A 26,037-nucleotide genomic window follows, 5' to 3' on the forward strand; every position below is an offset into this window, starting at 1 on the left:
AGTCTAGCCCCGTCTTTGAACGTGACTCCGGAAATGGTAGACCAGTGCTGGTCACGTGATGTGCGAAGCTGCGCTCGGTACCGGAAGTTAGGGGCGTCCTGTACCATCCTCATGGCGGCTGGAAAGAGCTGAGTTCCTGCGTGGAGCGGGTAAGGCGGGAGGTGGGCTGAGGCTGGATATCCCGTGTTATTTTCTCAGGGACACTTCGCATTGTACCGCATAGGGGAACACGTGTTTAGTCATTCATGGGTGCTCCGTCTATTGGCAGCTCGTGCACCTCAAGGGCAATGAAAGGGAGTAAAGGGAACCCGCCATACTGACTTTATATAATGGAGAGATGGCACAGCTGAGCATGGTGGGCATTGCTTTATGCGCTTTCCATGTTGTTGTGGCTCCTGGGATTATATTACACTGTGTATGGAGATTACTCTGGGCTCTCCAGTCGTCTCCTGCAATTTGCTGTGAGTGGCTTCCCACCTCGACCTATGCCTGGCCTCATCTATAGAATTTGAGTAATACATATGATCATCAGTCACCCTACTCTGAGCAGGTGTATTCCCCCTGTCCTGGCTTCCTTTGTACCCAGTGAACACAATCACCAGTGCTTTATTATTGAAGGGTTGTAAATGTTGGGTTTGATTTCTGATTGGCTAAGTGATTACAGCCTTATTATACCCTTTCATTGTGCTTTCCTGTAAGGCAGAGGTCACCAAACTAGGGGATTTACTAAAGCTGAAGAGTGCAACATCTGGTGCAGCTCTGCATAGAAACTAATCAGCTTCCAGTTTTTTTTGCCAAATTTTAATTGAACCAGCTGACTTTGGAAGCTGGCTACCATGCACAGCTGCCCCAGATTCTGAGTGCACCACTTTTAGTAACTCTCCCCCTATGGCTCTCCAGTTGTTCGATGCCTACTATTCCCATCATGTCTGTGAATGTGAGTTTTACAATGCCTCATGGGATGTGTAGTTCTGTAACAGCTGGAGGGCCATAGTTTGAAGATCCCTGCTAGGGTAGTATTACAATCAGTTCATGTTTCTTAAAAAGCTGCTCTCTGTTCACAAAGAAATTGTTTTGTATTGCTGTTTATAAGTTACAATGTACACTAGTTTAGCGGAAAGTGCAGCGCGCTGTTCTGTCTTGAGCTGCAGAGGGGGCATGTCTAATATAAAGTATACAGAATTTTCTAGTTTAACATAGGTGTGTTCATATTTCCTTTGCAGTCCCTCCACTAGGGCAGGCAGTCCGGCTTCACGCTGGATCCAGGCGGGTTCTCCAGGTGACCTCTACACCCCATCACTGCCGTCCTCCGAATGGTTTCCTGAGTTGATGCAGTGATTCTTTTGGGAACAATGGTGAAGTATTTTCTAGGCTTGAATGAGCTGAAGAGCTCCTGGGACCAAGTATTCACTGCTTTTTGGCAGCGCTACCCAAACCCATACAGGTAAGCTCAGCCATGGGAAGTCTTTCCATTTATGTAAACAATTTTCTGTAAGGTGGAAGTGAAAAGGGAAGCTCTAGTCTAACCCACACCCACCCTCCAGTATTTCCTATTCCCCTTTTTTATACATAAGACCGTAACGGCATACAATACCATGTAGGGATGGCCTAATGTATGTATGTTTCTGAAGTACTTACCGATTACTAATACTTTGTTTTAATGTCCAGGTGGCACAAATATGCAGCACTGAGGGGGCATGAACTGTGTAGGGTTTTTTTGGGGATGGGAGAGTGGACAGTGTCTTTTTTTTTTATTTATTTTTTTTTTTTCCGGTTAAATTTTTTTCCTAATTTTCTTTTTTTGACCGTGTGGGCTTTGGTGAGATCACAGACCGCTGACATCTCCCTTTTGGGACTGGGAAAGTAACTAAAGACAGATTCCCCAGTCCCTTTCTCAGCAGCCTCGGCTGCACTGAAGATAGGAGACGGCAGCTCCTCCTCATTCATAAACAGTTTACAATGCTGACTGTCCCTTCATAACTGAGCAATCACTGACTGCATTTAGGAAAGAGCCAGTAAATTTACTGGCTCCTTCCTCCGCTCTTCATCCTGACAGATCCAGAATGGGGGGGGGCGGTGGAGGAGCCGGGGAGAACACAGGGCATTATGGGTGCTGCAGTTTCAAACATCGATCTCCCTGTATAGCTTTCCTGACAGCTGCTTCTCTTCCTCTCCCTCCCACAGCTGTCGGGAGATGGGTTCTTGTAACTGCTGCACCCATCATCCCCAGTGTTCTCCCTGGCTCCTCCAGTCTCCTGATCTCCCTGCCGGCTGTGGGAGGAAGAGAAGCAGCTGTCAGAAAAGCTATACAGGGAGATCGGTGCATATAACTGCCCGCACCGATCACCTTTGAGGCTGCCCGGCCCCCCCCTACTACACTGAAGATGCTGTGGGTGTACTGGCCTCCTGCCAGGTATAGGGTCAAGCGTCAGAGCATTTGCATGAGTACAAGTACTCTTGCAAATTCTCGGCGTTGGTGCAACCCTAGTATGTAAAATATGCAATGCTTTGAAAAAGTATTCATACCCCTTGACATTTTCCACATTTTTGTCATGTTACAACCAAAAATTTAAATGTATTTTATTGGGATTTTGTGATGGACCAACACAGTGGCACATAATTGTGAAGTGGAAGGAAAATTAGAAATGGTTTTTAAAATTGTTTACAAGTATGTGAAAAGTGTGGTGTGCATTTGTATTCGGCCCATTTACTGATACCCCTAACTAAAATCTAGTTGAACCAATTGCCTTCAGAAGTCACCTAATTAGTCAATGGCGTCCACGTGTGTAATTTTAATGTCACTATAAATACAACCTGTTCTGTGAAGCCCTCAAAGGTTTGTCAGAACCTTGGTGAACAAACCGCATTATGAAGGCCAAGGTTGGGTTCTAAAAAACAAGCTTTGAATATCTCATGGAGCACTGTTTAATCCATTGTATGAAAATGGAAAGCGTATCGCACAACTGCAAACCTACCAAGACATGGCCGTCCACCTAAACATACAGGCAGGGTAAGTAGCGTGTTAATTGGAGAAGCAGCCAAGAGGCCCATGGTAACTCTGGAGGACCTGCAGAGATCCACAGCTCAGGTAGAATCTGTCCACAGGACAACTATTAGTTGTGCACTCCACAAATCTGGCCTTTATGGAAGTGTGGCAAGAAGAAAGCCATTGTTGAGTGAAAGCCTTAGGAAGTCCAGTTTGCGAGAAGCCATGTGGGGGACACAGCAAACATGGGGGAAGAAGGTGCTTTGGTCAGATGAGACCAAAATGTTAGTTTCCCAAGTGTTCTTCCAGGACAGCCCTTGAGAGATGGAGCTCCTCCCATCGACACAGGAAACACATTGCCACAGTTCAAAAGGCAGTCCCTCAGGTCCCTGGTCAGTCATTTGTGTTTCCTCCGTCGGAGGAACATGTTGCCAGGAACCTGGAGGCCCCTCTCAGGGGCTGCCTGAGAACCTGCAAGCCTAAGGGACCGGGTCCTGGTTTATGGCTGCAGTTTGGGTCCATACCTTTTTTCTTTGGCTCGGGTACCGTCCAGCTGAACCGGAGCAGACCCGTTACCCTCCTCCTTCCAGTGCCGAGGTGGCCAGGGGCAGAATGACGCCGGTTTCCCCCAGGAGTGGTGAGTGGAACCTTCCATCTTCCCTCCTCGTTGCAGGGGGTCGGAGACGCCGAGCGTTCACTTCCGGCGGAACCGCGTCATCACTGCGTGCCGAGACTTCCGGTTCCGGGTCTCTAGGGTACAAGGAGGAGAGGGAGAGCCAGCGCTGTGCCTGTGAAGCCCGACCAGCGTCCAGCTATACCGGATTAGCGGCGGGATTCGGAGCGTCACAGGGGGACCATGGAGGCTATTCCCCAGGATACTCCGGCGGAGACAGGCACCAGCCAAACCCAGGTAGGCTGCTGGGCATGCTATTACTCTGGTGGAGTGGTGGTGTTTGTAGGCTGGGCCCTGTAGTGCTCCACGGTGGCGGTTTACTCACAGTGAGGTTGTTTGTTAGTGGTGATTCTAAGAGGGACATGGTGCTGACGCTAAGAAATCCTTTGTCTTCTTATTTACAGGCTAAAGAGATGCCAAGGGAAGACAAGACAGGCCGCAAAAAGTGTCCTAATTGTGGGAATAGGTTGTCCTCTGGCTCTAACAAAGCCCTATGCAAGCAATGCATTGCAAGCTTGCTTAAATCTGAGGCAGATTCCCCTTTAGCAAAGTTTTTGGGCTCCTTTAAAGAGGAAATGGCGTCGACCTTTAAGTCCCTCCGGGAGTTAATCACTGACGTGGGATCAGCTGCAGCTGCCTCCACGAGTAAAACAACTATAATCTCATCCTCACCATGCCTTACAACACCCAGCTCAGGGGAGCCCCGTATGGTCAGGGAGCCTAGCCCCACGTTGATTAGCCCCGAATCCTCTGACACTGACTCGGGTCAGGAAGAGGATCAAGCAGCATCTAAAGCCTCAAAATATAGATTCTCTCGAGGAAGTAGATGAGCTAATGGGGGCTATCTATGATACGCTGGAAATTGAGGAGGAAGAAACTCAGTTATCCAGACATGATCAAATGTATGAGGCTCTGGGGAAAAAGAAAGCAAGGGTTTTTCCTATACATAAGGTGCTTTCTGACCTTGTCCTTAAGGAGTGGTCTGAACCAGACAAGGTTTTCTTTCCTAAATCCCTTAAGAGAAGGTTCCCTTTTGATGAGAGCCCAGAGGCGGTCTGGAAAAAAAAAAAACAAAACTAGACGCCCCTCTGTCCTAAATCTCAAAGCAGGCTGATCTGGCCTTTGAGGATATGGGCCACCTGAAAGATCCCATGGACAGGAGAACAGACATTGTCTTAAAGAGGGCCTGGGATGCCTCTATAGCAGGCTTAAAACCAGCTCTAGCCACTTCCTGTGTAGCTAGAAACCTGTAGTTCTGGTTATTGCAACTACAAGAACACTTAAAGGCAGGCACTCCTAGGGGGGAGCTTTTGAAATCCTTCCCTATGCTTTTTAAGGCCACCAGTTTCATCTCTGACGCCTCCACGGACTCCGTTAAATTTACGGCTAAATCTGCAGCACTTTCAGTGGCAGCAAGGAGGTCAGTATGGATGAAAACCTGGGGGGGAGACACGGCGTCTAAAACCCGCCTGTGCAGCGTCCCTTTTACAGGAGACTTAGTCTTCGGGCCTGAATTAGACTCCGCCTTAGAAAGGACGGCGGACAAAGAAAACCTTTCCCGCAAAAAAAGAAAAATTTTCAAAGAAAAATTTTTCGTCCCTTTAAGGAACCCTCTAAACCAGAGAAGAGTTCAACCCCCAAAAAACATTGGTCGGGACATAAAGGGAAAGGAAAAGGGGGCATACTGTTTAGCCGCCCCAATCAGGATCCCAAACCCCAGTGACGTCAGGGTTCCTGTGGGAGGAAGATTAAGCAAATTTCTTCCTCAATGGGAAGAGACAACCTCGAAACGAGTTTGTCTTAAATATAATAAAAAGGGGTCATGCGCTGGAATTTCACAGCAACCCTCCTTCCAAGTTTCTGGTGACAAAGCTTCCAAGTCACTCAGAAAAGGCCAGGGCCTTACCCTTACTAATAGGGGAAATGGTAGATCAAGAAGTATTGACACCAGTCCCTATTCAGGAACAAGGACGGTTTTTACTCGCACATCTTTGTGGTAAGAAAACCGTCAGGGAGATTCAGACTAATTATGAACCTCCGTCCACTGAATCGCTCCATCCGTTACAAGATATTTCGGATGGAGTCCATTTATTCCATAAAGAATCTCCTGCAGAAAGAGACATTTATGGCAACACTGGACCTAAGGGACGCTTATCTGCACATTCCAATAAGGGAGGAATGCCAGAAATTCCTTCGGATGGCAGTGCAGATAGACACAAAGGTTTACCACTTTCAGTGCAGAGCACTTCCCTTCGGTCTATCATCCTCTCCGAGAATCTTTACCAAGGTTCTCGGAGAGGCTTTAGTTCCTCTGAGGCTTCAATCAGTCTCAATTATCCCCTATCTAGACGATCTGCTCCTAACAGCCCACTCAGAGTCGTCTTTCTCAGGACCTAGAATTGACTCAACTCAGTCTGAGTCGATTAGGGTGGATTGTCAGTCAGGAGAAATCCAAGACAACCCCAACACAGGAGATCCTGTATCTGGGGTACTGGATCAAGTCTGTAGATCAGAAAATTATACTGCCGGAAGAAAAGATTTTGACTGTGGCAGAGAATATCTTTTCTTCAATGCAGCCCCAAGTGTACGGTGAGGGAAGTAATGTCGGTCTTAGGTCTTATGACGGCAGCCATTCCAGCCGTACAATGGGCCAGGTTCCATCAAAGAGAACTTCAGGGTTTTCTGTTAGAACAATTAAAAGGCAGAGATCTGGAGGAGGAGGTATTGATCCCCTCAAGGGTAAAACGCTCCCTCTGGTGGTGGAAGGACAGGGAGAACCTAAACAAAGGGGTTCATTGGGTCCTTCCTATCACTTCAACACTAACAACGGATGCGAGCAGTTGGGGCTGGGGAGCCCACCTAGGCTCAAGCTGGGTCCAGGACAAGTGGACCCCGGAGGAGAAATGTTTCTCTTCCAATTGGAAAGAACTAACAGCAATCCTGAGAGCTGTTCTAGCTTTCCACCCCGCAATACAGGGTCACCATCTACAAATCCGTTCAGACAATACGACGGCTGTAGCATACATAAACAAACAAGGAGGAACCAGAAGTCCTCGTTTGATGTTGGTAGCCAGACGCATTCTCCAGTGGGCAGAAGCCAATCTGGAATCCATTTCTGCAGTTCACCTGAAAGGGGAGCTGAACAACAAGGCGGACTTCTTGAGTCGACAGAGGATTTCGAACCAAGAATGGTCCTTACATCCAGAGGCATTCAATCTCATAACAGCTCACTGGGGAGAACCAGAGGTAGACCTTTTTGCGAGCAAGAAAAATGCCAAGGTTCCCAATTTTTTCTCGCTAAACCCAGGAGATCAACCCCTGGCGGTAGATGCCTTGCAAACTCCATGGACTTTCAGTCTGGCGTATGCATTTCCCCCTCTTCATCTCATTCCGAGGGTCCTAGCAAGATTCCTTAAGGAGAAAACCTGTTTGATTCTAGTAGCACCTTTTTGGCCCAAGAGACCGTGGTTCACAACGTTGCTACAATTGACAGATTATCCACCTCTAAGACTTCCCTACAGACAGGACCTCCTGTCGCAGGGACCTCTTTACCATCCGCAGGTCGCCACACTGAAGCTGTCAGCGTGGTTACTGAGGAGGAAATCTTAAGGAGTAAGGGCCTGTCAGACGAGGTAATTTGCGACCTTACTACAGAGTCGCAAACCAGTCACGAGAGCTATTTACAAAAGTCTGGAAAAAATTCAATAGCTGGCTGAATAGCCGGGACATAAATACGGCTAATATTCTACAGTTTTTACAGGAAGGTGTAAACAAGGGTTTAACCCTAAGTACTATTAAGGTACAGATAGCTGCCTTAAGTGTATACCTAGATGAACGCTTGCAGGAAAATCCTTTTGTCGCTAGATTCTGTAAGGCAGTCGCTAGACGCAAGCCAGTCAGAATCACAAAAGTCCCATCCTGGGATTTAGCAGTTGTGCTAAAAGCTTTCTTGGGGTCACCCTTTGAGCCTATCTCAGAGGCCTCCCTAAGGCTTATTACCTTTAAGACAGTTCTCCTGGTGGCAATCACTTCAGCCCGTAGGGTCAGGGAAATCCAAGCACTTTCCATCAGGGAACCATTCCTACAGATACTAGAAGACAGTCATTCTAAAGACAGACCCTGGGTTCTTACCAAAGGTAGCATCTAGCTTCCATAGGTCCCAAGATATTGTCCTCCCTTCATTTTGTCAAAATGCAGCAAATGAGAAAGAGGAACGTTTTCATTTATTGGATGTGAGGAGGTGTATTCTAGAATATCTTAAAATAACAAATCCATTCAGAATCTCAGACTCCCTTTTTGTCCTTTTTTTCCGGACAGCGTAGGGGACAGAAATCTTCAAAAGTAACCATAGCTAGATGGATTAGGCTAGCTATAGCAGAGGGGTATAAGGCCTTGAATAGAGATCCTCCTGAGGGTGTTAAAGCTCACTCCACAAGAGCGTTGTCTGCATCCTGGGCAGAAAGAGCGGGTGCCACCCCGGAGCAGGTATGTAAAGCAGCCACATGGTCAAGCTTTTCCACCTTTACAAGGCATTACCTACTGGACTTAATGTCTAGTCAGGATCAGGCCTTTGGGAGGAAAGTCCTCCAGGCCGTGGTCCCCCCCTAATCTGGTAAGTACTTGGGGATCCTCTCAAGGGCTGTCCTGGAAGAACACTTGGGAAAACTGGAGTTAGTACTTACCGGTAACTCCTTTTCCGGTGGTCTTCCAGGACAGCACGATCCCACCCTTTATTTGATTGTAGTGATATACTAATGTTATTACCTGTTATGGTTTATATGTTTTTCAGTTCCATCCTTCGGTTCTTGGTGAATGACTGACCAGGGACCTGAGGGACCGCCTTTTGAACTGTGGCAATGTGTTTCCTGTGTCGATGGGAGGAGCTCCATCTCTCAAGGGCTGTCCTGGAAGACCACCGGAAAAGGAGTTACAGGTAAGTACTAACTCCAGTTTTTGGCCTAAAAGCAAAACTTTATGTATGGTGGAAAACTAACATTGCACATCACCCTGAACACACCATCCCAACGATGGAACATGGTGGTGAGAGCATCATGTTGTGGGGTTGCCTTTCTTCAGCGGGGACAGGGAAGCTGCTCAGAGTTGATGGGAAGGTGGATGGACCCAAATACAGGGCAATCAAAGACTTTGGACTGGGACCTTCCAGCAGGACATTGACCCTAAACATAAAGCCAGAGCTACAATGGAATGGTTTGGATCAAAGCACATTCATGTTAGAATGGCCCAAAGTCCAGACCTAAATCCCATTGAGAATCTGTGGTAAGACTTGAAAATTGCAGACGCGCTTCATCCAGTCTGACAGAGCTTGAGCTATTATGCAAAGAATAGGCAAAAATATCACTAGATGTGGAAATCTGGTAGACATACCCAAAGACTTGCAGCTGTAATTGCAGTGAAAGGTGAATCTACAAAGTATTCAATCGGTGGGGGCTGACTAAAAATGCATGCCACACTTCTTTGTCAATGGTGAGAATCATTTTTCCTTCCACTTCACAATTGTGTGCCATTTTGTTCTATCACATAAACTCCAATAAAATACGTTTTTTTTTTTTTTTTTTTTTTTTGTTTGTAACATGCCAAAATGTGTAAATTTTTCAAGGGTTATGAATACTTTACCAATGATGCTGTGTACATACAGTGTCTTAACAAAGGATTGTGTATGCTGCCAGTTAAATTAAAGCGGAGCTTCAGTGCCCCCCCCTGAGTAGAAGTGTTGGGGAGGGGGTTGAGGAGCATTTTTAAGCCTAGGTTTAGCCTGGAATTCTACTTTAACCACTTGCCGACCGCCGCACGACGATATACGTCGGCAGAATGGCACGGGCAGGCATATGGGCGTATATATAAGTCCCTGCCTGCCCGCGGGTGGGGGGCCCGATCGGGCCCCCCCCCGGTGCCTGCGGCGGTCGGCATTCCTTCGAGAGCGATCCGGGATGAGGGGGCGGCCATTCATTCATGGCCACCCCCTCGCGATCGCTCTCGACGAATGGAAATCCCCGGTGACATCACTTCCTCTCCTGTAATGTAAACACAGGAGAGGAAGTGATGTATTCTCTCCTCCGTGTCGGTATTTTTCGTTCCGACACGGAGGAGAGCGGATCGGTGAGTTGCACCAACACTCTACACACACAGTAGAACATGCCAGGCACACTCACACCCCCCCTTTACCCCCCGATCACCCCCCCAATTACCCCTGCCCCCCAGTCAGTGACACCAATGTCATTTTTTTTTTTTTTTTTTTTTTTTTGCATTGGTGTCATTTGTGACTGTAATAACTGTTAGGGCAGTTAGAGTTAGCCCCCTTTAGTTCTAATGTGCCCCCCTAACCCCCCCCAATAAAGGTTTAACCCCGTGATCACCCCCCGTCGCCAGTGTCACTAAGGCTGGGTTCACATTGCAGCGGTTTATGAGAACGAATGTGATTCGCACCGCAGTGCAAATCACATCCGATCTCTGTGCGATTCGAGTTCAGCCATTCGCCGCACCCGCCACACCCGCCGCAAATTCGCACGGGACCCTTTTTTTGGCCCGCAGCAGAATCGGATCGCATGGGTGTTCACACCATGCGATCCGAGTTTGCAGATCGCACTGCGATATGCGAACTGATCTGGGGGTGTCAGTAACATTTCACTGACACTCCCAGCAGTTCGCATAGGGCAGTGTGAACTGCCGCCGGGAGGCATGCGATGCGGGAACCCGCCGCGGATTCGCGGCGTTTCCGCATCGCTCCAGTGTGAACCCAGCCTAATAAGCGATCATTTTTCTGATCGCCGTATTAGTGTCACAGGTGACGCTAGTTAGGCAGGTAGGTATTTAGGTTCGCCGCAGCTTTTTATAGCGCCAGGGACCCCCATATACTACCGCATAAAGCCCCCTGATTGCCCCCTAGTTAACCCTTTCACCTGTGATCACCATATAACTGTTACAGGTGACGCTGGTTGGTTAGTTATTTTTTTATAGTTTCAGGGCACCCGCCATTTATTACCTAATAAAGGTTTAACCCCCTGATCACCCGGCAGGTGTCATTTGTGACTAATAACTGTTAGGGCAGTTAGGGTTAGCCCCCTTTAGTTCTAAGGTACCCCCCTAACCCCCCCAATAAAGGTTTAACCCCGTGATCACCCCCCGTCGCCAGTGTCACTAAGGCTGGGTTCACATTGCAGCGATTTGAGAACGGATGTGATTCGCACCGCACTGCAGTGCAAATCACATCCGATCTCTGTGCGATTCGAGTTCAGCCATTCGCTGCACCCGCCACACCCGCCGCAAATTCGCACTGGACCCTTTTTTTGGCCCGCAGCAGAATCGGATCGCATGGGTGTTCACACCATGCGATCCGAGTTTGCAGATCGCACTGCGATATGCGAACTGATCTGGGGGTGTCAGTAACATTTCACTGACACTCCCAGCAGTTCGCATAGGGCAGTGTGAACTGCCGCCGGGAGGCATGCGATGCGGGAACCCGCCGCGCATTCGTGGCGTTCCCGCATCGCTCCAGTGTGAACCCAGCCTAATAAGCGATCGTTTTTCTGATCGCTGTATTAGTGTCACAGGTGACGCTAGTTAGGCAGGTAGGTATTTAGGTTCGCCGCAGCTTTTTATAGCGCCAGGGACCCCCATATACTACCGCATAAAGCCCCCTGATTGCCCCCTAGTTAACCCTTTCACCAGTGATCACCATATAACTGTTACAGGTGACGCTGGTTGGTTAGTTATTTTTTTATAGTTTCAGGGCACCCGCCATTTATTACCTAGTCTCACTAGTGTACCCCTAAATTTAGGGGTGTCTACTTTCCAAAATGGGGTCATTTGGGGGGGGTTTGTGCCATCTTGGCATTTTATGGCCTTCAAAACTGTAACGCCCTTAGAAAGCCTGAAGGCGGTGCTTGGTTTTCGGTGCCCCGTACGCGGCTAGGCTCCCAAAAAGTCCCACATATGTGGTATCCCCGTACTCAGGAGAAGCAGCAGAATTTATTTTGGGGTGTCATTTCACATATGCCCATGGCATGCGTGAGCAATATATCATTTAGTGACAACTTTGTGAAAAAAAAAAAAAAAAAGTTTGTAATTTTCCCGCAACTTGTGGCAAAATATAAAATATTCCATGGACTCAACATGCCTCTCAGCAAATAGCTTGGGGTGTCTACTTTCTAAAATGGGGTCATTTGTGGGGGTTTTGTGCCATCTTGGCATTTTATGGCCTTCAAAACTGTAATAGGTAGTGAGAAGTGAACTCAAAAATTTACGCCCTTAGAAAGCCTGAAGGCGGTGCTTGGTTTTCGGGGCCCCGTACGCGGCTAGGCTCCCAAAAAGTCCCACATATGTGGTATCCCCGTACTCAGGAGAAGCAGCAGAATTTATTTTGGGGTGTCATTTCACATATGCCCATGGTATGCGTGAGCAATATATCATTTAGTGACAACTTTGTGAAAAAAAAAAAAAAGTTTGTAATTTTCCCGCAACTTGTGGCAAAATATAAAATATTCCATGGACTCAACATGCCTCTCAGCAAATAGCTTGGGGTGTCTACTTTCTAAAATGGGGTCATTTGTGGGGGTTTTGTGCCATCTTGGCATTTTATGGCCTTCAAAACTGTAATAGGTAGTGAGAAGTGAACTCAAAAATTTACGCCCTTAGAAAGCCTGAAGGCGGTGCTTGGTTTTCGGGGCCCCGTACGCGGCTAGGCTCCCAAAAAGTCCCACATATGTGGTATCCCCGTACTCAGGAGAAGCAGCAGAATTTATTTTGGGGTGTCATTTCACATATGCCCATGGTATGCGTGAGCAATATATCATTTAGTGACAACTTTGTGAAAAAAAAAAAAAAGTTTGTAATTTTCCCGCAACTTGTGGCAAAATATAAAATATTCCATGAACTCAACATGCCTCTCAGCAAATAGCTTGGGGTGTCTACTTTCTAAAATGGGGTCATTTGTGGGGGTTTTATGGCCTTCAAAACTGTAATAGGTAGTGAGAAGTGAACTCAAAAATTTACGCCCTTAGAAAGCCTGAAGGCGGTGCTTGGTTTTCGGGGCCCCGTACGCGGCTAGGCTCCCAAAAAGTCCCACATATGTGGTATCCCCGTACTCAGGAGAAGCAGCAGAATTTATTTTGGGGTGTCATTTCACATACGCCCATAGCATGTGTGAGCAATATATCATTTAGTGACAACTTTGTGTAAAAAAAAAAAAAAAAATTTTTTTTTGTCATTATTCAATCGCTTGAGGCAAAAAAATAAAATATTCAATGGGCTCAACATGCCTCTTATCAATTTCCTTAGGGGGTCTACTTTCCAAAATGGGGTCATTTGGGGGGGTTTTGTACTGCCCTGCCATTTTAGCACCTCAAGAAATGAGATAGGCAGTCGTAAACTAAAAGCTGCGTAAATTCCAGAAAACGTACCTTAGTTTGTAGATGTGACAACTTTTGCGCAAACCATTAAATATACAATTATTGACTTTTTTTTTACCAAAGACATGTGGCTGAATACATTTTGGCCTAAATGTATGACTAAAATTGAGTTTATTGGATTTTTCTAATAACAAAATGTAGAAAATATCATTTTTTTTCAAAATTTGCGGTCTTTTTACGTTTATATCGCAAAAAATAAAAATCGCAGAGGCAATCAAATACCATCAAAAGAAAGCTCTATTTGTGGGAAGAAAAGGACGCAAATTTTGTTTGGGTACAACATTGCATGACCGCGCAATTACCAGTTAAAGCAGCGCAGTGCCAAAGTGTAAAAAGACCTCTGGTCATTTACCAGCAAAATGGTCCGGTCTGAAAGTGGTTAAGGTATTCCTCTACTTTTTTATTTTTTTTGCAGAGTAAACACCAGTAGAAAGTAGTAGGTATAGTCCATGCACACAACTAGGTGGGTTCCTGGTAACCACCTAATAAAATGAGGGGTTGTAGCACAAAGTGGTATATCCTGCTCATTACATACAAGATAATCAGCTGGATCATGGTAGAATTCCAGGTTTCCTGTCCCTTTAAATAGTTTGGGTCCAACTGCGATACGGCCACTGTATGTACTATAATCCACTGTAATGGCATTAGTTCTGAGGCACTGTGTTCCAGCAGCAGATTGGGCGACTTCACATTTGCTGATGGAGCTAGTCGGCCTGACTACTTCTCTATCATTCAGGAGCAGCAATGTATTAGTAAGTACAAGGTTTTCTCTGAGCTAGAACGTGAAGCAATTGACACTCAACGTTGCAAATTAAAAAAAGCCTTGTGTACACTGATAAAAAAAATATATATATAATTCTTCTGAATGGCAGAGAAGCATTCAGGTCTTTATATTTTTTTCTTGTATGTAGCTAATACAGTATAGTACAGTGCACACAGTGGCCACATTGTTTAGTAATCAAAATTGTGCCAGCTTGGCCCAAATGATGTACTGTATTTAAAATGACAGGAAGCTTGAAATTCTTCTGCTATTATACAATAAATACTGCTTCCATGCTGCAACCCCTCTTTTGGAAAATCTATTAGTGTGTGTATGTATAGCACAAAGTGGCTATATTTTTTTACATGGGAAATTGGTATTGCTTTTTGGTAAACTTTTATTATTTTTTTGGTATATATTTATAAAGTCTTTTACGTGTGTGTGTGTGTGTGTTTTTTTTTTTTTTGTTTTCTTCCTTCTCTAACACTAATCTTTAACTTAAAATAAACTTTGTAAAATATACTTTGTTCTGTGCCTACAGATCGTTGTTTTTTCATTTTCTTTTTTTTTTTCCTCCCCTCTCCTGCTCCTAAAGCAAACATGTCCTGACTGAAGACATTCTGTACCGTGAGGTAACCAATGACCAGAAGCTTTTAACTAGGAGGTTATTAACTAAGACCAACCGCCTTCCACGTTGGGCTGAGCGCTTCCTCCCAGCCAATGTGGCCCATGCTGTGTACATTTTTGAAGACTCCATAATCGACCTTCACAAGAAAACCATGACAACCTATACCTGGAACATAAACCACAGTACAATCATGGTAAGCAAGGACAGTTTTTATATTTGGTCTTGTGGTAACCCTAGCTGCTTAGACTAGTGTTGTTTTTAAGAGCTCTTCATTTGCTCAAAATATATTTTTGTATTCATTTGCAGTCTGTGGAGGAACGCTGCACATACTGTGAAAATCCAGAGAACAAAAATTGGACCGAGATTAAAAGAGAGGCTTGGGTGTCTTCACGTCTGTTTGGCTTTAGCAGACCCATACAAGTAAGTGGAGTGTATGTTATAGCGGTTAAAACAAAATGGCCCAGCCATAAGATGTTAAAGTCTATGTTTACAAATTCTTCAGCCAGCGTGCAAGTAGAAAAAATAATTTGAGCTGTATTCTTTGTGCCTTGGACATTTGGTATCCTTGGTTTTTCAGTACTTGTTTAATGCCTAATAGAGGTTTAAATGCTATCAAAGGAGTTAATAAGCGTGTCTGACACTTTTTGAATTCTATTGTGGCTTCGCATGACAAATGTCAACGCAGGTGATATATTTATGTACCTGTTGCAATGTGCATGGCACACTGACTGGACACTCCATCATCCTTGCTGCAGCAGACCGTTATCCCCGCTGTTGCAACAGACATACAGACAGCACAGCTGAGGCTTTTTGAAACTGGGCAAGCTAAGCCTGATGAGAATTCCTAGTTTGCCATAAAGACTACTCTTTAATTAGCAGTGAGCAGATTAACCACTCAGTCTTGGAAGAATTGGCTGCTCAATGACCAGGCCATTTTTTTTGCAATACGGCACTGCGTCGCTTTAATTGACAATTGCATGGTCATGCGATGCTATACCCAAACAAAATTTACATATTTTTTTCCACAAATGGCTTCCTTTTGGTGGTTTTGATAATCTCTGCTGGTTTTTGTTGCACTATAAACAAAAAAGAGCAAAAAGAGCAAAAAGTGTTAAAAAAACACACTTTGTACTTTTTGCTTTCTCTTAGCACTTATACATTCACCAAGTGGAACCGATCTATAACATGCTTTAACCACTTCAATACTGGCACTTTCAACCCCTTCCTGCCCAGGCCAATTTTCAGCTTTCAATGCTGTAACATTTTGAATCACAATTGTGCGGTCCTGCAACAGTATACCCGAATAAAATTTTGATTTTTCTCAATTTGCCTTTCAAGACAACCTTGGAGAGCAGCTCTGCCTATTTTTCAGGAAACCCATACAGCCTTTAAATCCCTCCTCTTCCACCATCGTGGAAATGCATCCTAGAACCACAGGCGCTCTCTAGGTGGAGGGAGAAGGCTTACCTTAGAGTGTCTGCTGGGAGTGCAGTGACCATCCCAGAATCCTCCTAGTACAAGCAGGGGTTGTTCCAGAGTCCCCAGCCTCTAGCTCAGGGGAAGCAATGACCTGCAGGAGGTGTCAGTGTCTGAGTGCCCGGGGTCCTCAGGTAGCTGGGCGGTATGCTGCTGCTCGTCAGCAGCATGGCAGTTCTGGGTCCTGGCTGACATCACATCTGGTGACATGGCGGCAAGTGGTTACTGTCGCCTGAAACGCAAAGACCAAGAGTGCGGGTCTATCGACTGGCGCTTTTGGGCCCTTGTGGATGACCCCAGGACTGGGTAAGGGGGTTACCTTTTTAATTCTCCATATGGGCTTATGTGTTGGTCATTTTGTGTGATCCTCCTCGCAGGGAGCCTGCGGCTGCACAGTCAGAGGTAACTTTGCTCGGACCCTGCAGTGGAGACATGGTGGTTGCTGCTATCTGGGGCTTGCACTGCCGGGGTATCTTTCCCTTCTGTCTGGTGGTCTATTCTTTGCACTAAGGGCAGGAAAGTGCTTGGGTACCCTTGGAGTTTTTTTTTTTTTTTTTTTTTTTTTTCCCTCATTGCAGGAAAGTTAGGAAAAACCAAGCTTTCAAACCCACCAAGTCAGGAAAATGCCCTTCCTGCAAGACCCCCTCAGATTTGTGGCAGAAGGCAATGTGCAGGTCCTTTTTTATTAAGGCGTTGGTTGAGGAGGAAACATCCCAGCAATACAAGGACTTGTTCTCTTAGGTACGAAGAACTTTATGAACTCACTGAGTTCGGTCAAAAATATGCTGGGCAAGAGCTTGGCAGGTCAAGCCCCAGCATCCACTGTACAGCCCTAGGCCATCTACCTCTAGAACAGGAGAGGTCATTGACTCGGGATAAGTACTCTCGCCTTCCCCAGGGACTCAGATGAGGAAGACCATAGTTGAGCCTCTAAATACAAACTGTCACTGTAGGAAGTGGATGACCTTTTGATAGCAATCTACGCTACCCTTGATCCAAGAGAAAAAGGTGCATATATCGGTTCATTATAAAATGTACCAAGGACAAGATGACACTAAGCATGGTGTTTCCAGTCCATAGAATCTTCTTGGACACAGTGAAGAGAGAATGAAAGGACCCTGAGAGGCCCCTTTTCCAAGACCCTTAGGAGAAGGTTTCCCTTCGAAGATAAGGAGTCAGAGCTATGGAATAAGAAACCTTGTAGATGCTGCATTCTCACAAGTTTCCTGTCAGACGTAGGATTCGAGGACATGGGGTGCTGAAGGATGTGATGGATAAGAGCGGACTCACTTTTGAAAGAAAAAGCGTGGAATTTCACATCGGCCAGCCTCAAACCTGTTGTGGCTTCCACTGTTGTTGCAAGGAACATAGAATGCTTGGTAGAGAAGCTAAAGGGTCGCATAGAGGCAGGTATGTCTTGAAAAGAACTTCTGGAATCCTTTCCATTGATACTGAAGGCGGTAAAATACATGGATACATCAGCCAAATCAGTAAAGATGTCGGCAAGGTCGTTGGCACTGGTGGACTCAGCCAGATGGGCTGTCTGGCTAAAAACTTGGTCTGGTGACACAGCTTCCATGATGGCCTACCTTTTTAAGGTCCAGACCAAAAGATCACCTGAAACTATCTTGGACAGGACAGCTAAGAAAAAGGCTTTCCCTTCCAAAGACAGCCAATCAAGAAGAATTTTCATGCTATTGAACAGCCCCACAAAAATAGGGATCAAGACCAGAAGAACCGCTGGGTCTCCTAAAGGGGTAAGGGAAGAGAGTTCTCTTTAGACCAGCCCCCTAAGAATAAATGGCAATTCCCCTGTAAAATAATGAAAACCACCTCTGGTTTTAATTTTTCGCGCTATAAACCGAGCGACAATTTTTGAAGAAGAAAATACCTTTAATATACCAAATTTAAAAAAAAATCTTCAGTTTAGGCTGATATGTATTCTACATTTTTAACACCTACAAAATAGTGTGTGTGGTATGTATGTTGGGACCATTGACATAGCTCCTTTCTTGCCAGTGATATTTATACAGTAAACACTAGGGGGCGATTAACAGTTAAATGTGTTACCGAGTTATTCTGACTGAGGGAGGAGACTGACCAGTGTTTGCACACAGATCCACATTCCTGCTATGTCACAAGTGATCGCGGGTGCCCGGTGGACATCGCAGGCACAAGCATTTGCTCCACGGTGATGCTGCGCATGCCCCCTATGCCAGTGCGAAGCGGAGGATGTGTTAAAGGAGCAGGGTCTCTTTATTTTTGTGTGTGTGTGACAGACGTTTTAAGATACTGGTTAAAGTGAAAGATGTCCCCGGAGGTGCCCTGCCATATAATTAGCAGGTAATCTGTGAAACGACATGCCATTTGAGTCTCACAAAAGTATTATTGGGAGAACTTTTTATTTTCCCTCCCACCACACCGTGTATAAATTTGCCCTGCCATCGGGAGCGCGCCGCCGGCGGCGTGCTTCCGTGCTGATCGAGACCCCCGTGAGTCCGGTCGCGGGACCCACAGACTCTATCGCCGCGGGCATCCCCATGATCGTCTCACGGAGTGGCCGAATGGAGGAAATGCTGTGTAAACATTTCTCCATTCTGCCTAGCAACTAGTGACTCTGATCTCTGCTCCATGTGATTGGAGCAGAGATCAGTGTTCACTAAATGAAAGCCCAACCCCCCCACAGTTAGTAACACACCCCTAGGAACACTTAACCCCTACACTGCCACCCACTGGTTAACCCTTTCACTGCCAGTGTCATTTACACAGGAATCACTGCATTTATATAGCAGTGATTTCTGTATAAATGACAATGGTCCCAAAAATGTGTCAAAAATGTCCGATGGGTCCCCCACAATGTCGCAGTCACAATAAAAATCACTGATCGCCGCCATTACTAGTAAAAAAAAAATTAATAAAAATGCTATAAAACTATCCCTATTTTGTAAACGCTATAACTTTTGCGCAAACCAATCGCTTATTGCGATTTATTTTTTTTTTTTTTTTTTTTTTTTTTATTTTTTTTTACCAAAAATATGTAGAATACGTATCTGCCTAAACTGAGGGAAATTTTTTTTATATATATTTTTGGGGGATATTATAACAAAGTAAAAAATAATGCGTTTTTTCAAAATTGTCGCTCTATTTTTGGTTATAGCGCAAAAAATAAAAACCGCAGAGGTGATCAAATACCACCAAAAGAAAGCTATTTGTGGGAAAAAAAGACGTCAATTTTGTTTGGGAGCCACGTCGCACGACCGCGCAATTGTCAGTTAAAGCGACGCAGTGCCAAATCGCAAAAAGGGGTCTGGTCTTTGACCAGCAAATTGGTCCGGTCTGCAAGTGGTTAATGACCAGGTCATTTTTTGCGGTGCTGTCTGACAATTGTGTGGTCGTGCAACGCTGTACCCAAACAAAATTGACTTTTTTTCTCTCTCCCACAAAGATTGCTTTTGGTGGTATTTGATCATCTCTGGTTTTTTTTTTTTTTTTTTTTTTTTTTTACTTTTTGCCATAATGAATATCCCCAAAAATATAAACCAACAAATTTCTTCCTCAGTTTAGGTCGAAATGTATTCTATATTTTTGGCATAAAAAATTTATTGCAATAAGTGTATATTGATTAGTTTGCACAAAAGTTGTAGCGTCTACATCTCTAATTTTGCGATGAATGGAAGTGGTTCTAGGTTTGTGTGTGCATGTATATGTGTGTGTTGGATATCTATAGCCTCTCACTTCAAAAACAAAAAATGGTTACAATCTGTGATGATCTCCACTCTACAGGTATCTTCCCCCAGTTAAAACCCCACTACAACGCTCCCCTTATTCAAAACTGCTACTGCAGACGAAGTTGCTAAACTGCTTTCTTACGCCCACCTAACCACCTGCCCCCTGGATCCTATTCCCTCTAACACTATGGTTGCCATCTGACTCTATACTACACTCTCTAACTCGCATCTTCAATCTCTTCCTCACCTCTGGGATTTTCCCCAATGCTCTAAAACATGCACTGGTCACCCCCTTCCTTTAAAAGCCTAAAAAGCATCATTGGACCCTACCAATATTAACAACCTACGCCCCATCTCCTTGCTGCCATTTTCCTTTAAACTCCTTGAACGCCTGGTTTACAACTGAGTGACGACCTCATTAAAAAGGACCTTCTTGATCCCCCTTCAATCTGGATTTTGCACTCAACAAACTGCTTTTAAAACTCAAACCTACTAACTGCAAAAACAAACGGACACTATTCTGTACTCCTACTTCTGGACCTTTCAGCTGCCTTTGACACGGTTGACCACCCTCTCCTCCTCAAAAAATTTAACTCCCTTGGTCTGTGACTGTGCTCTTCAGTGGTTCTCCTCCTACCTATCCCAACGCACCTTCAGTGTCACTTACAATTCTACTTCCTTCACTCCTCTTCCCTTCCCCCAAGATTCTTGGACTTCTTTAATTTTCAATCTACACCTCTTCACTGGGTCAGCTGATAGCCACTCACGGCTTTCAATATTTCTACGCTGACGCACAAATCTATCTCTCCACCGCTCAACTCGCTCCATCAGTCTTCTCACATATCACCAACTTACTAACAGACATATCTATATGGATGTCACAATACTTCTCAAACTCAACTAGTCCAAAACCGAACTTATATTTCCTTCCCCGACTTCTCTGTCAAGAGTAATTGCACAACCATCCACCCATCCCCACATGTCGGGGTGCTAGGTGTTATCCTGGACTCTGAACTCTCCTTTCAGCCCCACATCTAATCACTTTCCAAAGCTTGCCGCCTCAACCTCTGAAACATCTCTAAACTACGTCCCTTTCTAACCAATGAAACCACAAAGCTCCTGATTCACTCCCTGGCTATCTGTCGCCTTGACTACTGCAACTCCTCATTGGCTCCCATTTAAATAGACTATCCCCCTTCAGTCCATCATGAATGCTGCTGCCAGACTCGTACACCTTACAAACCGCACAGTCTGCTACCTCTCTGCCAATCCCTCCATTGGCTGCCACTTGCCCAACAAATTAAATTCAAAATACTAACACTTGCTTACAAAGCCATCCACAACTTTGCCCCCAGCTACATCACTAGCCTAGTCTCAAAATACCAACCTAATCGCCCACTTTGTTCCTCCCAAGACCTCCTGCTCTCTAGCTCCCTCATCACCTCCTCCCATATCCGCCTCAAATACTTCTCCCGAGCCTCTCCCATCCTCTGGAACTCACTACCCCAATCTGTCAGTGTCTCCAAATGTATCCACTTTTAGGCGATCCCTGAAAACTCCTCTTCAGAGAAGCCTATCCTGTGTATGGATAGATATATTTGTGTTGGTTATGTGGGTAACTATGCTGTGAACAAGGGTTCGTACCAAAAATATAAGCAGTTACTTTGTACTTGGTGATTATTGAATAAAGAATTGAAGGTTTCCAGAGTGTGGGTTCTTTCCATAAATCCAGACTGACAAACATGCTTTTTGCTACAAAGCATAGACAGGAACTCTGCCTAAGCTACCTATCTCTGTAGATGACAAAATTTGAGGTAACTAAGACCAGCTCTAAATTGGCATACAAACTGGAGGGAGTAATGGTTTTTAATTTTGGAGCAGTAATTGTGCCATGTTGTAAAACTGCTGCGTTTCAGTAAAGCTACTGAAACTGGCAGCAGCATATTGTATTCTGAATCCGGAACTGGTCTCTTTACAGGGTCATACCATCGGAAAAGCGGAGCGCATGCTTTATTGAATTCACCTGCATATTAATGGTTCTAAAATATATTACTGAGTGGTAAAGCACGATTACAAGGATTTTCTTATCAGGACCTTACGGGGTAAAGGACCACTCAAAGCTGCAGATGGACTCTGGTGGCAAGAAAGCGCCCTGAAGCAATTCAGTTTGCATAGGTAGCGCTATACAAGTCACTCACTCTTATGCAAAAGGTTTTTTCCTTATTCAGGAATGTGTCTGTGTGAAGTATGGCCCTCTTCATTTGTTTATCTATACAATATGCTCATGAAGTGAACTTTCAAAGACCCATACTTGAAAAATGTGAGCAATGCACCCAACATTTTTAGCTTTTCCAATAAACTGCAGACCGCAGGATATGTACAGAAGTATGTAATGCAAAGTTCTGCTAGCACTGCTGGTCACAACTAGCACACCTGATGTCACTGCTGTACCACTAGCTTGCCAACGATTTGTAAATCTGTTTGTCCTGTTTATGCAAATATGACACCAAGCAACTTGTTCCAGTGAGTAGTAAAGCTGGACTAGGAAGTAGTATGTTGATCTAATGTGGCAGACGTGTGTAAATCACAAGGCTTGTTCAAAACATTATAAATACTTTGGCAGTTAAACAGTAAGCTGGTAAAACATTTTAATTGTGTATTAGCTGTCTGTACTTCATGGGCCTGACACATGCAGTTACCATCCTGATGTCTCTTCTTTTTAGAACCTATTGCTTTCAGTTCATCAGTTCAGAATTTAAAGCTGGCCATATGATTTGAGTTGACTGGGTTTCGTTTTTCTGCTGAATTGGGTGAAGTTTGAGCTGTTGGCCACTAGGCCAGCACCACCTGGCTCTACAGACTTCAATTGAAAAATACAAAACATGGCAGCTTGGCTATGTGTAATTTTATATTTCTTTTATGGAAAGGCGAGGTGGAAGCGATGAACAGCACTGGCAAACATTGCCAGTACTACTTTATTCTTGGGCTGCCACTTGAGTGTGGAAAACAGATATGGAATCCGTTCATAATGTCTGAAAACATCATTTGGTATATATGGGTGACTTAAGTTGCCTGGAGCCCATTGTTTTCAAGAATGCAAGTAGGACTAGCTGAGAAAATCTTAAAGCACAATTGCTGTGCTGCAGTAGGAAGCTGGAGGCAAACCCTGTATTGGAGAATTTATTTCTATGTAAATTATATTTTATAGGTGGGGGTTTTTGTCATACTTTGTTAGCATCAGACCAGATTGTTAGTGTTACACTTTAAACTGATTTGGTAGGCTGTAGTGCTTCTGTTTGCTAGGAAAGTTTGTCACTGGTGTTCTTGTAGCGTGGAGTCCCTCTACTTAGGCGGGAGTCCTGAATCCACCATACCATGTAGGTAAATAGAAGGGTGACGTGTGTATTAAGTATTTTGTTCTGATCAACACAACGCATGGATATTTTATTCAGATGGATCACTTAATAGAACCTTTTTTTTTTTTTTTCTCTTTTTTTTTTTTTTTGTCTCCCCCTGTTAATCAGGAATTCGGTCTGGCTCGGTTCAAAAGTAATGTGACCAAGGCAATGAAGGGCTTTGAATTCATCCTGGCAAAAATGCAAGGTGAGTGGATACACAAATTCCTTTATAGCCTGACTTTGAATACAGGAACAGCTGTTATCTTAGTAATGTCTTAGTCATGAGATGGGAAGTGTGACGAGGGCATGGTCACGTTGACTCTATAATAACTAGTCTTGCCTGTATATAAAATCTTGCTTAAGATTTGCTGTGTATGATCTGCATCCTTTAACAATGGAAATTAAATCTGGTATAAGGGTGTTTATTTTTTTTTGACTACTAGAAGCTAATGAGTAACTTGTGATTTGTTCCTAGACATACCTGCATATAATTGCCTCCTTGGATTTTAGCCTTCCAGTCCTTTGTAAAGCAGCAATTTCCCTGCTGGTCTACATATCAGTATATTGATCTGTTTTCTAAATCCCATACCCAAACATTGTTGGGTTCAGATACAATGCACCAAAGTACACATACTGTATATATTTCACCAGCAAAGATGGTACCTATATTTGATAACATTAATATGGCACATTTTGACAACCATCATACAGTGAGAGGAATAAAGTGTTTGCCTGCTTTTGTACGTTTGCCCACTGACAAATGATCAGTCTATAATTTTAATGGTAGATTTATTTTTACAGTGACAGAATAACAAATATCCAGAAAAAACACGTTTTTATAAAGGTATAGATTGAGTTGCATTTTAACCACTTCAGCCCGGTTGCGTGATGTTCCCAAACAATTTGTCCTCAACCCCCCCCGTTCTGCTTCTTTCCCTGTCCAGGACAGGACCAGACCTGTATGTTTGGCTGCTCCTGGTAAAAATCGGGTCCCCTGCCCTACCAGACTGGGCTGTGCAGAGAAGCTGTATAAAATATCAGGAAAGGTTGAGTATAAATACAAATCCTTTTGGCAAATTAAATGGCTCCTTTTTTATGCATTTATCTGTTTGGCTGAAGTGCTGTAAGAGCTATAGAAGCATGTCCATGTGCCCTAAAGTGAAATGTCCAATTTGGATAGATTGTTGTAAAGGAGTGCAGCTCGGATCAGAAGGTGGTACATTTGTGACAATGTCAGTGCTTGAGCAGATCGTTTTGTTTTCGTTCAGGTGATGTACCTTCCAGGACACTAGCGGAAACTGCAAAAGAGGCAACAGAAAAAGCAAAGGAAACGGCACTTGCAGCAAAGGAGAGAGCCAGAGATTTGGCCAGCAAGGCAGCTACAAGCAAGAAGCAGCAATATGTCTAAGCTCCCAAGCTGCCATTCTACAGTAGATCCTACATCTCTGCGAATTAGGCCCCAGAATACTGGGTTCAATGTAATTAATTTCTAGGAATCAATTATTTATGTATTGTGCTGTAATTTAAAAGAAGGAAATATATACTTGAATGTAATGCAAAAAATAAGATGACACTTTTCTAAGCTTTAATTTTGATTAAAGGATGATCTGAGAAGTAACCTGGTTGTCTTCTATGGGTAGACAGTTGCATCTAAAAAAAAATCAAGCATATGATCACTTTTTTTTTTTTTTACACCTCGCTCATGGGGATGTGTACAAGGCTTTGGCATTCATTCCTGGGGAGGTGGTGAGCGTGATCTACCGGGGGGGGGGGGGGGGGGGAACGGCCCTGCTGGTAGGCAGGGTTGAATGGGAGCTGTTTCTGCTGTACCAGCTTACTTTAAAATTGCCTCCGCTTGCTGTCACACACAGCCCCACCTCCTGACCCGTTGCCTGTGAAATGATGCTGGTCCAATGCTGGGATGCGTTCTGTTTGTCACAGGTGCCACTGTGTGACCGCAAGCGGAGGCAATTCTAACATAAGCTGTTACAGCGGGCAATCCCCGCTCTAATCCAACCAACAATCCTCCCCTTTCTTCCCTCCATGATCCAGCCACCCTCTCTTCCTCGGTACAGGTGAGGCTGCAGTGGTGGGCAGATAGTATTATTTTTGTAACTCTTCTGCATAAAACATTTAAGTGCCATTTCATGAGCTATTTTGGGGGTGTATTTAGTTTAGGGGCAGTGCAGGGATTGGGTGGGGCAACTGGTGGCAAGTAACACTTTAAGGCCTGATTAGTAGCTCAGAACTTGAAATTTTGAGCTCTGGTCTATTGACTATTTTAGACTTTGTAAAAAGCCTGCCTAAAAGCTGGTACCATGATTAACATGCTATCTCTACTAGCCTTTCACTCGCCCTCCTAAGCCATTCTTGTTGAGCGAGATCTACTCATAAGTCCCCCATCCAGGTCCCAATACCACCAGTTTCTGGGGCGGTGCCTGTTGATCCAGCACTGTGGTGCTCCCCAGCAGAATGCTTGTGTTACCTGATTTTTGGCAGGACTTTTCAGAGGCTTACAAGGGCTGAAGATCCTAGTTTGGTAACTTCAAAAAAAATCTTCTGAATATCACTACTTGCAGAGAGCGGATCAGCTTTTGATAACTAGGCACGAGTCTAGCTACTGGCTAAATATGGCAAATGCACATGGTGATAAAGTGAGCATGTGTAGACTAAAGCCTCCTACACTTGATCAGCTTTTCTGACGGGGAATGTATAACAGGCTGTTGGAGAATCCAACCAATTGTTGGATTTTCTGCAGATGTTGGCTGGCAGATTTTGAAATTTTCCATGGACAAATGTCGGATTTTCTGAGCATGTATACTAAAGTACAAATACACATGCTTTGAAGCAAGGATGATCAGGCACTAATTCAGAAGCATGGACATTTGTGGGGAAAGACACACTCAATCAGTGCTATAGCTGTGAGTGGCCTCCTAATCTGAAGTACATATGTCCATGCTGGC

At 44.6% G+C, this 26,037-nt stretch overlaps 1 protein-coding gene across 1 annotated transcript; it reads left to right on the forward strand.

Moving 5' to 3' along the window:
- On the forward strand, window positions 1-24,692 carry PRELID1 (PRELI domain containing 1). Its single transcript, XM_077472504.1, has 6 exons — window positions 1-149; window positions 1,224-1,444; window positions 14,440-14,665; window positions 14,779-14,892; window positions 23,201-23,279; window positions 24,343-24,692. The coding sequence occupies exons 2-6, from the start codon at window positions 1,353-1,355 to the stop codon at window positions 24,480-24,482; spliced, it is 651 nt and encodes a 216-aa protein (XP_077328630.1). The 5' UTR covers window positions 1-149; window positions 1,224-1,352; the 3' UTR covers window positions 24,483-24,692.
- Window positions 24,693-26,037: the final 1,345 nt, after the last annotated feature.

Source organism: Lithobates pipiens, unplaced genomic scaffold (assembly GCF_037356315.1).
Source record: "Lithobates pipiens isolate NorthernLeopardFrog02 unplaced genomic scaffold, aLitPip1_a1.2 Scaffold_8, whole genome shotgun sequence".
Lineage (NCBI taxonomy): Eukaryota > Metazoa > Chordata > Amphibia > Anura > Ranidae > Lithobates > Lithobates pipiens.

Excerpts from the sequence above, each read along its gene's own strand:
- PRELID1 (XM_077472504.1), top strand. The coding sequence starts at position 1,353 with ATGGTGAAGTATTTTCTAGGCTTGAATGAGCTGAAGAGCTCCTGGGAC. Across the intron at positions 14,893-23,200 it reads GCTTTAGCAGACCCATACAA|GAATTCGGTCTGGCTCGGTT; the intron begins GTAAGTGGAGTG and ends CCTGTTAATCAG. Across the intron at positions 23,280-24,342 it reads CATCCTGGCAAAAATGCAAG|GTGATGTACCTTCCAGGACA; the intron begins GTGAGTGGATAC and ends GTTTTCGTTCAG.